This window comes from Lagenorhynchus albirostris, chromosome 3, assembly GCF_949774975.1.
Source record: "Lagenorhynchus albirostris chromosome 3, mLagAlb1.1, whole genome shotgun sequence".
In the NCBI taxonomy this organism is placed as follows: Eukaryota; Metazoa; Chordata; class Mammalia; order Artiodactyla; family Delphinidae; genus Lagenorhynchus; species Lagenorhynchus albirostris.
In genome coordinates, this window is record NC_083097.1 from 98180500 (window position 1) to 98196229 (window position 15730).

The 15730-nt window shown below is 35.0% G+C and overlaps 1 protein-coding gene and 1 pseudogene across 2 annotated transcripts in view; one reads left to right on the forward strand and one right to left on the reverse strand.

Moving 5' to 3' along the window:
- HSD17B4 (hydroxysteroid 17-beta dehydrogenase 4) overlaps positions 1-15730 on the forward strand; it is a 91641-nt gene that overhangs the window by 62491 nt on the left and 13420 nt on the right. Inside the window, exons 18-22 of one of the 2 annotated variants that reach the window (XR_009539554.1) lie at positions 2361-2430; positions 3128-3234; positions 4769-4855; positions 9857-9943; positions 10955-11088. Coding sequence is in view for 1 of the 2 variants with exons in the window: in XM_060143470.1 (XP_059999453.1) it covers positions 2361-2430; positions 3128-3234; positions 4769-4855; positions 9857-9943; positions 10950-11088 (490 nt within the window). In the remaining variant the exon portion in view is untranslated. Of the gene's footprint in view, positions 1-2360; positions 2431-3127; positions 3235-4768; positions 4856-9856; positions 9944-10949; positions 11089-15730 lie in introns of both variants that reach the window. The other variant, XM_060143470.1, reaches the window with a different exon arrangement.
- On the reverse strand, positions 5081-5562 carry LOC132518191 (large ribosomal subunit protein eL21-like; annotated as a pseudogene).

Here is a 15730-nt window from a genome sequence, read left to right on the forward strand (position 1 = left end):
ACTCATATATGGAAGATCCTCCCACTTACATTTAATACTCAAGTAAGACAATATAGAGCTATTTTTCTTAGTTTGTATGTGTGAATTTTAGTAATTTTTACATCTAGGCAGAAATGAAACACAACAAAACACGAAGCTTTTTGCTTTTTTTCTGAAATATGGAAGTCCTTCAAGATATTCAGAAAATAAACCTTGATAGTGTTCTTTATTGTTTGGAGAACGGTTACTTTGCATTATGATTGAATTTAGTTAAATATCCAATCAGTTGACTTTAGTCATTTCTCATGATAGATCTTTTATATCTTTGCTAATTCTGCCTTCTGTTGGAAGCAATGCTGTCATTGAAATAATATGAAAAATTTCATATTCCTTTAATATGATTTCTTTAGAAGAGTTGTTTCTTTTCATTTATAGGAATAATATCTGTGGGATAAGAACACTAGCACTAATCTTAAAAACTTGATTGTCTTATACTGTTGCTGAAATCTTTTAAAATAATCATAATAGTTCACATTTATTGAGGTATTAATATTTATCAAGGATAATGCTCTGTAAGAGTTTGATTAGCCTCTCAGTTTTTTAAATGAGAAGATTGAGGCTTAGGGTGATAAAGAAAATTGCCCACTAATGGCAGAGCTGGATTTGAACCTAGGTCTGTCTGGTGCCAAAGCCCATGATCTATTATGTGTTTGACACCTTCCCCTTTGGACCCTGAAATTCGTCATTTTTTTTTCCATTTGTATGCAACGTGATGATGTATATTTGCCTAGTGTTTTATTTTTTTTAAAGTGCTTTCTAAAATTTATCATTTAATCCTCTACCATCTTATACAGAATCTTAAGTCACATCTATTTGATAATTGTTGATTTCATTTAATTATTTTTAGAAGCCATATAAAGGGAAAAAATACTGAGTCATTAAAAAAGTGAATAATTTAGAAAACTATCATGTAGAGTGATGGGAAAGAGAAAGAGCTTATTAAAATTGTACAAAACATTAAAAAGTAAACAACATTTTCCTATGAATTAGAGGAGATGTTATTTTCTGTAAATAAAATTTGTTAAAAAAGAATAATCAATAATTAAAAACAACAAAAACTCATTAAGAAAGTCAGGTATGCTGACATGGCTAGTCTCTACACAACATTTTAATAGTCTTGGAAAGCTTGGCCTAGCAGTTGATAAGAAAGAGAAGTCTGGAGGCAGCCCCATAGTTAATACACAGGTACGTTAAATACTTACTGTTAGCTCTTTTATGAATTTCTTCCCTTCAGTACTGAAAAGTACTCTCTCATTTGACCAATGCACAATTTAAATGCTGGGAAGTGTGGTGACTTTTTTCCTATTGTTATCTATATCTTTCAGCTAATTCTGCCTTGTCTAAGTACAGAAGTGATGTGAGGATCTGGAGTAAGCAGGAATATAATCTTAATGGCAAGTTATTAGTCTGTTTTTTTGCAGGATGAGCTGATCTCAGGATTTAGTGTACCCAGTAGAATGGAAGTTTGTGAGGAGTGTGTGATGTTTATATGTCTAGTATTGGGTTACAGGCTTCAATTTAAAACACCCCATTAAGAAAGTTGGCATAAATTTTGCTTGGTTAGAAGAGGCTATAAACATTTACACCTTATCTTCACTGTGTGTGTTTTTTTTAATGTTTCTTTCTTTTCTTTTTTTAAAAATTAATTAATTTATTTTTGGCTGCATTGGGTCTTCGTTGCTGTGCGCGGGCTTTCTCTAGTTGTGGCGAGCGGGGGCTACTCTTCGTTGTGGTGCACGGGCTTCTCATTGTGGTGGCTTCTCTTTGTTGCGGAGCGCGGGCTCTAGGGCATGCGGGCTTCAGTAGTTGGGGTGCTTGGGCTTCAGTAGTTGTGGCTCGCAGGCTCTAGAGCGCAGGCTCAGTAGTTGTGGCACACGGGCTTAGTTGCTCTGTGGCATGTGGGATCTTCCCAGACCAGGGATCAAATCCGTGTCCCCTGCATTGGCAGGTGGATTCTTAACCAGTGCACCACTAGGGAAGCCCTTCATTGTGTTTTAATGAGAGTAGATTGATGGATTCCTTTTTGTGAATTTCTCCTTAGGCAGTGGTAACCAGTGTTGTTCCCAGATGTAGTTCTTGGTTCCCCTTCCTATTATTTGACAGTCCTCACCCCTTCTGATTTCAGTGGCAGGTGTTACAAAAAGCATTTGATTTACACTTAATCTTTTTTTGTTAGAAATAGTTATTTTTTAATCAGAGCTACTATTAGGTATATTATAATGCATTTCTTATGCAATAACGAGCCATATTTCCTGTTTTTAGTTTAATGTATTCTAAGAAGGCACTGGGTGCTAGTTTATTTTATAATTCTTTCTCCACAGGCTGCTTTGTACCGCCTCAGTGGAGACTGGAATCCCTTACACATTGATCCTGACTTTGCTAACTTAGCGGGTGAGTTGCTAATAATGTGAGCCAATGAAAATATTAGCTCAGTTATCTAAATAATACTTAAAGATGTCGCTACTTATGACTGGAAGTTTGAGTAACATTTAAAAAATAGCCCTCTCCTAATATGTTTATGCAAAGGACATGGAAAGGTGGGAATTAGTGTTCAGAAATTGGTGTACGTGAAATTCAGATTATGGTGGAAGGTAGCTCCTGCTAGTGCAAGGTCTAGGATAGGACCATGGGGATGGGTGTCTGAGTTATCATGAAGGTCGAGGCCGTTGGAGGGGAGAGCAAAGAACTGAAAGGTTGAAGAAGGATCATCTACATACATGCATATTGAAATCACTGTGGATGATTTCATGGTTACAACCAAAGCTAAACAAAATAATTATTTGTGTCCCCAGATCTCTGACATTCCTTTCTTTTTTTTTCCTTTTTTTGTTTATTTCATAATTTTTTGCCCAGGAAGTATTATTTATAAAATATTTTCCATGTTTCTTAACACATTATTGACCGGAGACATATTAACGCCATAGGCGTTAGTTTCTGCAAAAATCCCCCCAGTCAATAATGTGTTAAAATAGATGGTATGATTCAGGCTAATGCAGTTTAAAAATGTATTTTTCAAGTCCTGAATGAACTGTTCTTGGTTTTTAAACATGAAATGTGCCTTTATCTAACTAAATTCTCTCATTTTTAGGCTTTGACAAGCCCATATTACATGGATTATGTACATTTGGATTTTCTGCCAGGCATGTTTTACAGCAGTTTGCAGATAATGACGTGTCAAGATTCAAAGCAATTAAGGTGTGTGTAATTTATTAATAATTTAACTACTTGTTCCTTTTTAGTTTTAGAGGAGTCTTAGTGACTTCACTTAAAATCACTTAGAGGAGTCTTAGTGACTTCACTTAAAAATAGGTACTATACTGAAGTTATTATTTTTATTATTTCATTGACTTGGCAATCAGCAGGTTTTCTTTTTGTAGCTATAAATGCCTCTATTACACATGCATCATGAAGGATATTATATACAGTTATACTTTTAACAGATTAATTTGATTGTTTTATAAATAGTTAGGGACATACATATAGCAGCTTATATGCCTTAACAAAAACTCGAGATTTACCTTTAAAAATTTATTTATTCATTTTTTACTGTTTTATAATTTGCCTTAATTTAATTGAAAATGTTAAGTGGCTGCATTTGAACGCTAATGAACATGCACCTATATCAGTATGTTGGCTGCATATTGATTTTAGTTTTGCACTTTTTTTTTGTGGTCACTTTAAGTTTATTTATTTTTGGCTGCATTGGGTCTTCCTTGCTGTGTGCGGGCTTTCTCTAGTTGCGGTGAGCAGGGGCTACTCTTCATTGCAGTGCATGGGCTTCTCATTGCGGTGGCTTCTCTTGCTGCGGAGCACAGGCTCTAGGTGTGCGGGCTTCAGTAGTTATAGCACGTGGGCTCAATAGTTGTGGCTCGCGGGCTCTAGAGCACAGGCTCAGTAGTTGTGGCGCACGGGCTTAGTTGCTCTGCGGCATGTGGGATCTTCCTGGACCAGGGCTTGAACCCATGTCCCCTGCATTGGCAGGCGGATTCTTAACCACTGTACCACCAGGGAAGCCCTAGTTTTGCACTTTTAAGTTGGCTTCAAGTTTTCATCCATTATAAATTACAAAGAAAACTGACTCTGCACAATTTTGCATAAATCAAAAGACATATACTTAAAAAAAAAAAGAAACAAAATTTTAAGGCAGTGTCAAATAGCTCCAAAAGCTTTTATCAGTTTGTGATCCATGCAGCGGTGGAAATTTATTTTCTGATGTCTTGCCTTTGGTAACACTGATTATTCTCATTATTATAACTATTTTATAGTTATTATTATAATTATTAAAAAAATCAGCCAATAATATGTATACAGAGCAAATAAAATTGTATAGAAAATTAGGAAATAAAAATTGTAATTATTCTGTCCTATACAACAACCCCAGGTCTTATTCCTCAGACTTAATTAGTGCCACTTTTAACTGCTTCTGTTAAGTTGTTCTGGTGGTTACCTATATAACTCTACTTAATATGATTATTCTTCTGTGTTTTGATTTGTCAAGATTAAACTATTTATTGATTCTATACTTTGAAAGACAAAGAATTAACTTTTACTAACTATATCCTTTCTATACTAATTGTATCATATTACTATTTTTATGAATTTAAGTATAGTCCAGTCTCTGTTTCTTCCTTTTATGCTCTCCAACCTCCCCCTCAAATTCCACCCCCCCTGCAAAGTGGAAAAGTTTCATATTAAAACATTTTTAACCCTAAAACACATTTTTTTAAAGGTTCGTTTTGCAAAACCAGTATATCCAGGACAAACTCTACAAACTGAGATGTGGAAGGAAGGAAGTAGAATCCATTTCCAAACCAAGGTATGAATAATGTAGTTAGAGGTACATTGTTTTGTTACCCTCTTCACTGTATCCTATAATTATGTTCCATCCTAGCATACTTTTGGTTATTACTGTGGATATGATATAAAACTTAGAAAGTTTTTTAAAAAAAAATCAGTGGTAACTTTTAATTGAAAATAAGATGCCTCTGTACCTTGTTTTTTATTTTCTGTTTTTTTTTTTTTACAGTCCAGGTTTTTTATTTTCTTTACCCCCATCATGCCCTGAATTCATAGGGAATGGGCTCCAGCAGTTCAGGCTCTTTTCCATTGGTTCTCATGAAGTGTGCTTCCCTGGGTGGAGCAGGCTGGCGCTTCAGCTGAACCCAAGTACCTTTCTCTTTGGCTTCCTTCTTTTTCTGATCATTTTCCTTCACTCGTTTCAGGAAGCTATCTTGGCTCTTAGAGTGCTTAACATGCTCGATATGCACATTAATTCTCTTGGCAAGAATCTTGCCCTTAACTTGTTTGTTTACAATGATGCCAACAGCATGCTGGGTAACATTGTAGACTCTCCCAGTTTTGCCATGGTAACATTTGTGGGGCATTCCGTTTTGAACAGTGCCCGTTCCCTTGATATCTACAATATCACCTTTCTTGTAGATTCGCATGTATGTGGCCAAAGGAGCAGCTCCATGTTTTCTAAATGTAGCGGGTGCCCCTCCTCTTTTCCTTTGTGTTGGTCATTTTGGTGAATTACTGGAAGATGGCTGTTCTGGCCGAAAAGAAGCTATTTTCTGTTTTTTATTCTCAGCTAAATTGGTGCCTGTCTACATAGCATTTCTGAAAACCCAACCAACCATATCTTTTTGGCTCAACCCATCATTCAAGTTGTTGTCAGAATATAATCTTCAGAAAATTAAAGGCATGACTCTCAGACAGATATAAAATGAAAATGTGATGAAAATTTATTTAATTCCTTAACGAGGGAGCTAGCAAGATGATAAAACTGGTTCAAAGGAGAACTAGAACAACAGGGTTTATGTGGTCCAACAGGGAAAGCATTCTAAAATAATTTTGCTGAGTTAGAGACAAAACTAGTCAATTGTCCTATAAAACAGTAAAACCATATCTGTTATGGTTATATTTCCTACTGGACAGAAATCGTGTGCATTTTGATCACACAAAAACCCACAAATTAACATCTTGGGTCACAGAGTCTGGGCTTAATTAATAGTAAGTAACAAGACAGTATATCTCCCTATAGAGTTAAGTAATTTTGGGGTGAGGCTGTTAGCAGTGCTCCAGTAAAATACTAAAAGGACGTGCAATCAGCCTTTTATAAGTTTTTTACAGATTATTTTTGTTAATACAATTGACCAGGGTGATACTTTTTGGCCTGATCATTTGTACTACATTGATGGTTTGTGTCGAGCAGTTTAAATACCACCACCAACAATAATAACAGTTTATATTCCATTGTATATATGTGGCACATCTTCTTTATCCATTTATCTGTCGGTGGACACTTAGGTTGCTTCCATGTCCTGGCTATTGTAAATAGAGCTGCAATGAACATTTTGGTACATGACTCTTTTTGAATTATGGTTTTCTCAGGGTATATGCTCAGTAGTGGGATCGCTAGGTTGTATGGTAGTTCTGTTTTTAGTTTGTTAAGGCACCTCCATACTGTTCTCCATAGTGGCTGTACCAATTCACATTCCCACCAGCAGTGCAAGAGGGTTCCCTTTTCTCCACACCCTCTCCAGCATTTATTGTTTCTAGATTTTTTGATGATAGCCATTCTGAGAAGTGTGAGGGGATACCTCATTGTAGTTTTGATTTGCATCTCTCTAATAATTAGTGATGTTGAGCATCCTTTCATGTGTTTGTTGGAAATTTGTATATCTTCTTTGGAGAAATGTCTATTTAGGTCTTCTGCCCATTCTTGGATTGGGTTGTTTGTTTTTTTGGTATTGAGCTGCATGAGCTGCCTGTGTATTTTGGAGATTAATCCTTTGTCAGTTGCTTCATTTGCAAATATTTTCTCCCATTCTTAGGGTTGTCTTTTCATCCTGTTTATGGTTTCCTTTGCTGTGCAAAAGCTTTTAAGTTTCATTAGGTCCCATTTATTTTTGTTTTTATTTCCATAACTCTAGGAGGTGGGTCAAAAAGGACTTTGCTGTGATTTATGTCATAGAGTGTTCTGCCTGTGTTTTCCTCTTAAGAGTTTTATAGTGTCTGGCCTTACCTTTAGGTCTTTAATCCATTTTGAGTTTATTTTTGTGTATGGTGTTAGGGAGTGTTCTAATTTCATTCTTTTACATGTAACTGTCCAGTTTTCCCAGCACCACTTACTGAAGAGGCTGTCTTTTCTCCATTGTATACTCTTGCCTCCTTTATCAAAGATAAGGTGACCATATGTGTGTGGGCTTGTCTCTGGGCTTTCTATCCTGTTCCATTGATCTATCTTTCTGTTTTTGTGTCAGTACCATACTGTCTTGATTACTGTAGCTTTGTAGTATAGTCTGAAGTCAGGGAGCCTGATTCCTCCAGCTCCGTTTTTCTTTCTCAAGATTGCTTTGGCTATTCGGGGTCTTTTGTGTTTCCATATAAATTGTGAAATATTTTGTTCTAGTTATGTGAAAAATGCCATTGGCAGTTTGATAGTGATTGCATTGAATCTGTAGATTGCTTTGGGTAGTATAGTCATTTTCACAATATTGATTCTTCCAATCCAAGAACATGTTATATCTCTCCATCTGTTTATATTATCTTTAATTTCTTTCATCAGTCTCCTATAGTTTTCTGCATACAGGTCTTTTGTCTCCTTAGGTAGGTTTATTCCTAGGTATTCTATTCTTTTTGATGCAGTGGTAAATGGGAGTGTTTCCTTAATTTCTCTTTCAGATTTTTCATCATTCGTGTATAGGAATGCAAGAGATTTCTGTGCATTAATTTTGTATCCTGCTATTTTATGAAATCCATTGATTAGCTCTAGTAGTTTTCTGGTAGCATCTTTTCTGTGTATAGTATCGTGTCATCTGCAAACAGTGACAGTTTTACTTCTTTTTTTCTGATTTGTATTCTTTTTATTTCTTTTTCTTCTCTGATTGCTGTGGCTAAAACTTCCAAAACTATGTTGAATAAGAGTGGTGAGAGTGGGCAGCCTTGTCTTGTTCCTGATCTTAGTGGAAATGGTTTCAGTTTTTCACCATTGAGGATGATGTTGGCTGTGGGTTTGTCATATATGGCCTTTATTATGTTGAAGTAAGTTCTCTCTATGCCTTGTTTCTGGAGAGCTTTTTTCATAAATCGGTGTTGAATTTTGTCGAAAGCTTTTTCTGCATCTATTTAGATGATCATATGGTTTTTCTCCTTCAACTTGTTAATATGGTTTATCACATTGATTGATTTGTGTATATTGAAAAATCCTTGCATTACTGGGATAAACCCCACTTGATCATGGTGTATTATCCTTTTAATGTGCTGTTGGGTTCTGTTTGCTAGTATTTTGTTGAGGATTTTTGCATCTGTGTTCATCAGTGATATTGGCCTGTAGTTTTCTTTCTTTGTGACATCTTTGTCTGGTTTTGGTATCAGGGTGATGGTGGCCTCATTGAATGAGTTTGGGAATGTCCCTACCTCTGCTATATTTTGGAAGAGTTTGTGAAGGATAGGTATTAGGTCTTCTCTAAATGTTTGATAGAATTCGCCTGTGAATCCATCTGGTCCTGGACTTTTGTTTGTTGGAAGATTTTTAGTCACAGTTTCAATTTCAGTGCTTTTGAATGGTCTGTTTATATTTTCTATTCCTTCCTGGTTCAGTCTCAGGAGGTTGTGCTTTTCTAAGAATTTGTCCATTTCTTCCAGGTTGTCCATTTTATTGGCAAATAGCTGCTTGTAGTAATCTCTCATGATTCTTTGTATTTCTGCAGTGTCAGTTGTTACTTCTCCTTTTTTATTTCTAATTCTATTGATTTGAGTCTTCTCCCTTTTTTTCTTGATGAGTCTGGCTAGTGATTTATCAATTTTGTTTCTCTTGTCAAAGAACCGGCTTTTAGTTTTATTGATCTTTGCTATTGTTTCCTTCATTTCTTTTTCATTTATTTATGATCTGATCTTTATGATTTCTTTCCTTCTGCTAACTTGGGGTTTTTTTTGTTCTTCTTTTTCTAAGTGCTTTAGGTGTAATGTTAGCCTGTTTATATGAGATCTTTCTTGTTTCTTGAGGTACGATTGTTTGAAAGATCTTTTTTTCTGAAGTATAATGGGGAGTAGTCAAGGGAAAATGATCTTCCTGATTGTTAAAAGTCAGTTTTAATAAATGCTGCCTTAAGTTTTAGACATTGTCCTATACATTTGTAGCAATACCATACTTTTATGAAAGAATACCACTGGAATAATTTTAGGTGATATATTAGGAATTAGAATTAGAGTTCCTTTAATATTTTATAAAAAGGCTATTTAAGTATTACTTTATACTGTGTACACTTCCTTTTTGAAATAAGAGCTAGAATTATTTCTTTAAAAAGACTGTGGTCTGTTCCTACCCAATTTCATTCTGTGTTAACCGAACAAATACACTTTACGTACCCCTACCTCATGTGGATTTTGTGCCATGCCTTTTACTATTTATAAGAATTAAGCAATTCTCACCCTGGCTCCCCGTTACACATACTTACTTCGGAAAAAAAAAAAAAATCCCCCAAATACCAATGCTCAGGGTTCACCCCAGACCATTTAAATTGGAATATTTGGAGATGGGACCTGGTCATAAATATTTTTTGAAAGGGCTCCAGTTGATTCTACAGTTAGGGTTAATTAACACTTGTATTAAATCAGTAAGTTTTCATGTTTATTTCTCTTGATATTTAAGTTATGAACTGTTTATTTAATTTGGATTATTTTCTTTTTCATATGAAGAAAAATGTAAATTTCTTTTAAAAGATTTTATACTGTTTCACAATGAAATTGTATTTTCTTTGGAATCATCGGAGTGAACTGGTTGTTTTTCTTTTTCCTCTTGTACCTTTATAAGATCCAAGGAACTGGAGACATCGTCATTTCAAATGCATATGTGGATCTTGTGCCAACAGCTGATGTTTTAGCTAAGACACCATCTGAGGTGGGTTATAACCACTGACATCCAAGTCATACCCTGACTTATGAATTTCAATTAAGATCACTTTAAGAATATTCAGTCTACTTTAGTAAATTAAGAGCTGTGAAAGATTCTTAACTCTTGAACTGGAGAACATTAATTTAAAACTGCTTGGAGAAAAAGGAATATTTTGACAACTTATGAATTTTTAAAAAAACTTTTTTGTGTGGATACTAGGGTATCTTTCAAGAAAATATAAGTAATTTTCTAGTTTTAGAATAAGTAAATCAGTTGTTTAATGAGAAATCTTAAACAGTATTTGGGAGAAAAATATATTAAAAATTTAAATATCCTGTACCTTTTTCTTGATTTAAAGATTTGTATAATGCTTTGAGTGCAGATATAAAAACAGTAGCATGTATTATTTATTAAAACATTTGTGTTATTCTGTATTAACATGCTGAGACTTTTAATAAAAATATTTATATTTTCTGTCTCCAAAATATTAACTTTGTAATGTCGAGGTTTTCAAACCCATGATCTTTGTCTTTCATTCGCCATATTATCATATAACTGAATGAAAATTAAAATCTCTTTAAAGAGAATCTAAGATCAAAAACTTAAGAAATTTTAGAGCTAGACAGAAATTCAGGCTTCGTGTAATCTAGTCTTATTTTACAAACAGAGAAATGAGACCACAGTAGTTGACTGATTTGTGCAGTATCTTCCTGCTGAAGTTAGTTAGGATATAAGTTATCCAGTTAGTTCCTAGTCTACTTGTAAAATATTATTTCTGAACTTTGATAAAAGCAAAATTCTTTTATTAAGAGGAGTGAGGTTCTGGATGACATAAATTAATATAAGGAAAGGTGTGAAAGAAACCGGGTGAGAAAAAACTAGTTTCCCTTATTTATGTGCAGGTTTTTCAAAAAAAATCACGTTGTTGTACTTTTATTTTGTAATAGTTTTATCCCCTTGAGTCATTTTTACAGAACTTCTAAAATTAAATTAACTTTTCTCTTTTTGCTAGGGTAGGGAGCTTCAGAGTACCCTTGTGTTTGAGGAAATAGGTCGCCGCCTTCAGCATATGGGGGGAGAGGTGGTGAAGAAAGTAAATGCTGTGTTTGAGTGGCATATCACTAAAGGTGAAAATACTGCAGCTAAGTGGAGTAAGTCATGTCCCTGGCTCTATATTTTAAGATAACTCTTAGTCAATAGAGATAAAGTATCCTTGTTATAACTAAAGCCCGTCTCTTTGAAGGTAGGTAAATCTTAACCTTCTTCGGTAAGTTGTTTTTTTATGGGAAATAACGGGTTTCGTGGCACCCAAAGCCATGCATGTTTTTTAGAGATGAAGGGAATCAATTAAAATGAAAATATCTGTTTTAAAGATTTCATTGTAACACCTGAAATTAGTACTTTAAACAGTCACCTTAGCCGTATGCTTCTTTAACTAATCTTCAAATTCCTCTTAAATGTGAAGAAAGTACATCGGATTAAATGAAATATTTTAAAGTTTTGAGTAATTCTCATTATATTTTAACAGCTTTAAAAATATTTTCTTCATTCCCCCCAAATTAACATTTTGGATTATCACCTTAACTATCAGTATATAATCATAATTATTTTCTTCGTCTATACAGATGGCAATCAAAGGTACTAATTTTATCTAATCTAGGGAAGTTATCTACTAGAGTGCCATGTTAGCAACCTGGCAAGGCATCCAATATAAGCCAAGTTGCTGCAGAGAGAAAGCAGTCACATTTCCATTCACTTCTGTGGAGCTCCAAAAGGACTCTGGTACCATTTTAAGAAGAAAGAGAAGATAAAAAGGGAAAGGGGTAAAAAAAATTCTACCATGTCTTTTGTATCTGTTGTGTAACTACATTCTTAATCATGGCACAAACTTTTCTGTGCTGTGGTCTCTTAAAAGATTGCAGTGTCCAGTTTTAGTTTAATTCTTAAAGTGAAATTGGGGAAGGTAAGATGAAATTACTGAAGATGAGTAAAAAAAATTTTCTAGATCAGAGAATTTTCTTCTTTTTCTGTCTGCATAATAAAAGCACTAGCACTTTTGTGGGCTCACTTTGCTAATCAGCCAGATCTGTTAGCAAGTTTTTCAGTATCCAGTGTCTATATGTCATGACAGAAAAATATGTGGCTTTATCCGATTTCACTGTGCTGTTTCTATATAGGTTAAGGGAAGCGAGTATATATCCATTCTCTTTCTTCAGCATCAGTCAATTATAGATTGCGAGGCCACTGCTTCTAACAATGAGAGTGTCTTTGTTCAGTTTGCTATAACAAATATACTATAGACTGGGTAGGTTCAACAACAGAAATTTATTTTCTCATAGTGTGGAGGCTGGAAGGTGCAGTGTGAGGGTGTCAACATGTTTGGGCTCTAGTGAGAACCCTCTTTCTGGTTTGCAGATGGCCGCCTCCTTACTGTTTCCCCACAAGGCAGAGAGAAAGATCATCTCTCTCATGTCTGTTCTTCTAAGGACACTAACCCCATTATGGAGGCTCTACTCTCATGATCTCACCTAAACCTAATTACCTCCCAAAGGCTCCATTTCCAAATACCATCATTATTTGAAGATTAGGGCTTCAACATATGGATTTTGGAGAAACACAAACATTTATTCCATAGCTGACCGCTATTCATATTTTGAATCATGAAGCATGCTATTAATGAACGCTGACCATCATTTCTTTACCTTTATATTATAAAGTGTTCTAGCCTTACTTTGATTGGTAGAATATTTTTTCTTTATAGAGTATTCTAGGCTTAGGTTTATGTTATAGAGTATTCCGATCTCTAGAGTTGTTGGAGAAAAATGGTGTATCAGTGAATGTTTACTGAAACTTCTTGATTTCTCGTGTTTTTTGTCTTGAGGTCCCAAGGGACAGGATCCTTTCATTTGTAGTCAAGCAGCTGTGGTCCCTTGAATCTGTCTACTGATGTGGTACAAGGAGCATCCAGAATACTTTTTAGCTCAAGGATTTTCCCCATCCTTCATAACTGTGAAGTACAATGGGATCCTGTGTAGTTAAGGTTGGCCAAGAGCCCCTGGAATGCTGAGGGACTCCTGGAAGTGACCTGTGATTGGCTTACACTCCAGGACCATGTTAACTTTCAGGCCCATCTCAAACCTGGTTGTAATCCTTCTCTGGGGACTGTAGGCTAGTGTATGAGATGTAGTATACTATGGTGGTACCTGAAAGCAAGGATTATAGGCTGTGCTTCTGCAAGTCCCACAACTGATGGTATGAACCATCTTCCTTCATTATTTGTATACCACATATCATGCAGATAATCTGTCTATACAGACTTTTTTTTAAAGGAAAGAATCTTTAGGTTTGGGATTTTACTTGCACAGTAGAAACTACTGTTTTGTAGATTTTCATTATTTTTATTCTGAGATGACTATTTTAGAGTGCCTAAATACCTTGTAAATCAGACTGTTTTATTTCTCATTACAATTAAAGATCACTGTAAATGCTCACTGAGACCAAAAAAATTAAAATGTATTTCTAAATCAACTAAAACTTTTTGAGACCATCTTCTATTACATATTCCTAGGAAACATTTTGAAGTTTTGTTCAATTGATTTTGGTTTAATGTAAGTTTCTTTTTAACATAACAATTGCTATTCCTTTTAGGGAGTATATTTTCATTATATAAAATTTGGTATATAAAAGTATAGAGCAGAAAATAATGATGCATAATCCCACTACCTACAGTTAACATTTTGATGTTTGTCCTTCTGGAGGACATTTTTGCTTATAGGAGGTTAATTCAGAAGGGGGTAAAGGAAGCCAAAACATGAAATATGTATTTAGTTACCCAAAGTTCAAAGTGTCAATTTTTTTTCCAGAAAACTTCATAGATAACAGTGATATGTAGGTATCATCACTTTCTTTCTATTTTCTGTCCTTCCTTCTTTCTATTTATTCATGATGGAATAAAACCTTTTCCCCTATAGATGAAACTATATTAGAAGTTGAGTTATAAATATAAAACACAGGATTTTTGAGGACACCAGTGAAGGAAAGGAATGCGATCTATAAGAGAGAAAACGTGCTGGAATTATGTATCTCACAGTTGGCAGAAAAGAACTCTGTAGAGATTTGTAAGGTATACAAGTGATTCACTCTGGCAAATAGCGTAATTTCTTTCAATATAGTGTCAATAACCAACTAAGATTTTCTCCTTATCTTAGTATCACTTTCCTTGTAGAAAGTATTAGAAAATGTGCTTACATTTAATAATTACCTTTAATTAACCTAGGCAAAAGGTTGTTTCTTGTATTTTCACCAGAAAAATGGGAATATTAGAAACCTGTTAATAACTACTTGTAATTGATGCTTGTGGCTTTTGTTTGTTTTATCATCTCTTCTTCAGGTCCAAATTTATCAAAGCTAACAATCAAATTAGATCTTGAAGCTTTCTCTGAAAGGGTTCATCATTATCTTTGGTTATCTGCCTGTCTTTTATTTGATCTGATTCTCAGCTGTGTAACTTTTTTCAGTTCTGGTTGTTTTCTCACCATCTTTGTGTCACTGAGCTAAATCAGAGTAGCTGGCAGCAGTAGAAGTTATCTAGGTGTTTTGGCTTATGATATTTTAGAAGATGATTCCATGTTGGTATCTCTCTTTTGCATCTTGGTGCTTAATGACATAAAATAGATGATTGAATGCTCTGACTTAGGGAATACCTAATTTTTTTTTTTTTTTTACAAGCAGTTTTAAAAATGTTTTGCTAAACAGTTAATCACCAAATTCTTGGTATTTTAAATTGCTGTTAGTTGTCCCAGTCATGTTTGCATTATGGCAGATCCAAACCTGTTTACAGAGAACGGGCTCAGCTCCTTAGTTCACCTGTGGAACTGGAGTTACACAAGTGACAGGCCTTGAGCAAGTCTAGGAACCAAGGGGTTTGGGCTCAATGGCCTGGAAGATGCATGTCAAACCCAAAGATCCTGGACCGTGCCCATCTTCCCTGCTCCTTCCCCTATCTTGCCATCCAAACAACACCAACAATGAATCTCTGGGCAGAATGTGTGTCTGTGTCGGGATTTTTAAAAACCAAATTAGTGTGAGTCTAGAGAGAATGGAGAGAGTTCTGGTGTCAGTGTTGGTTTTGGCTGTGGAGGAGGAGTCTTAGCTGTGTCTTTCGAGGTTAGGCCTCTCTGAGGCCTGTCGTGCTTGATCATCTAGGAGCAGGAGGGCTGCCTGGGCGAGGACCCTTCCTCTTTTCTGGGGAACAAGAGTGTGTAATGGAGAGATGTAGCCCCTTGACATGCATAAGAAACCAGAGGGTGGGCCTCAGTGAGGTGCTTTTGGGAAGGAGGCCCAGATCTTGGAATGCTCACTTGTACCTTCTTATCCATACTGATGTGCAAAATATTAATGAAATAAAAAAGAATCAGAAAGAGAGACATTGTAGACTTCTTCAGCTGTTTTGGGAGCTGAAATCAGAACATTGTAGCAAGGTCGTCCTGTTGAGTAAAATCTGTAACACTATCTATTATTTATCATAAAATAAATTTTTTTTATTGAGGTATAGTTGATATACAATATTGTATAAATTTCAGGTATACCACATAGTGATTCACAATTTTTAAAGGTTATATTTCATTTATACTTATTATAAACTATATTTCCTGTGTTGTACAATGTATACAATAGATATAAAGCTTATCTATCTATCTATTTATTTATTTAATACATGACATCGCTGGGTTAGTTTGTTTACTGGATCTATACTTTTTTTTTTAATTGACATACAGTTAATTTACAATGTTG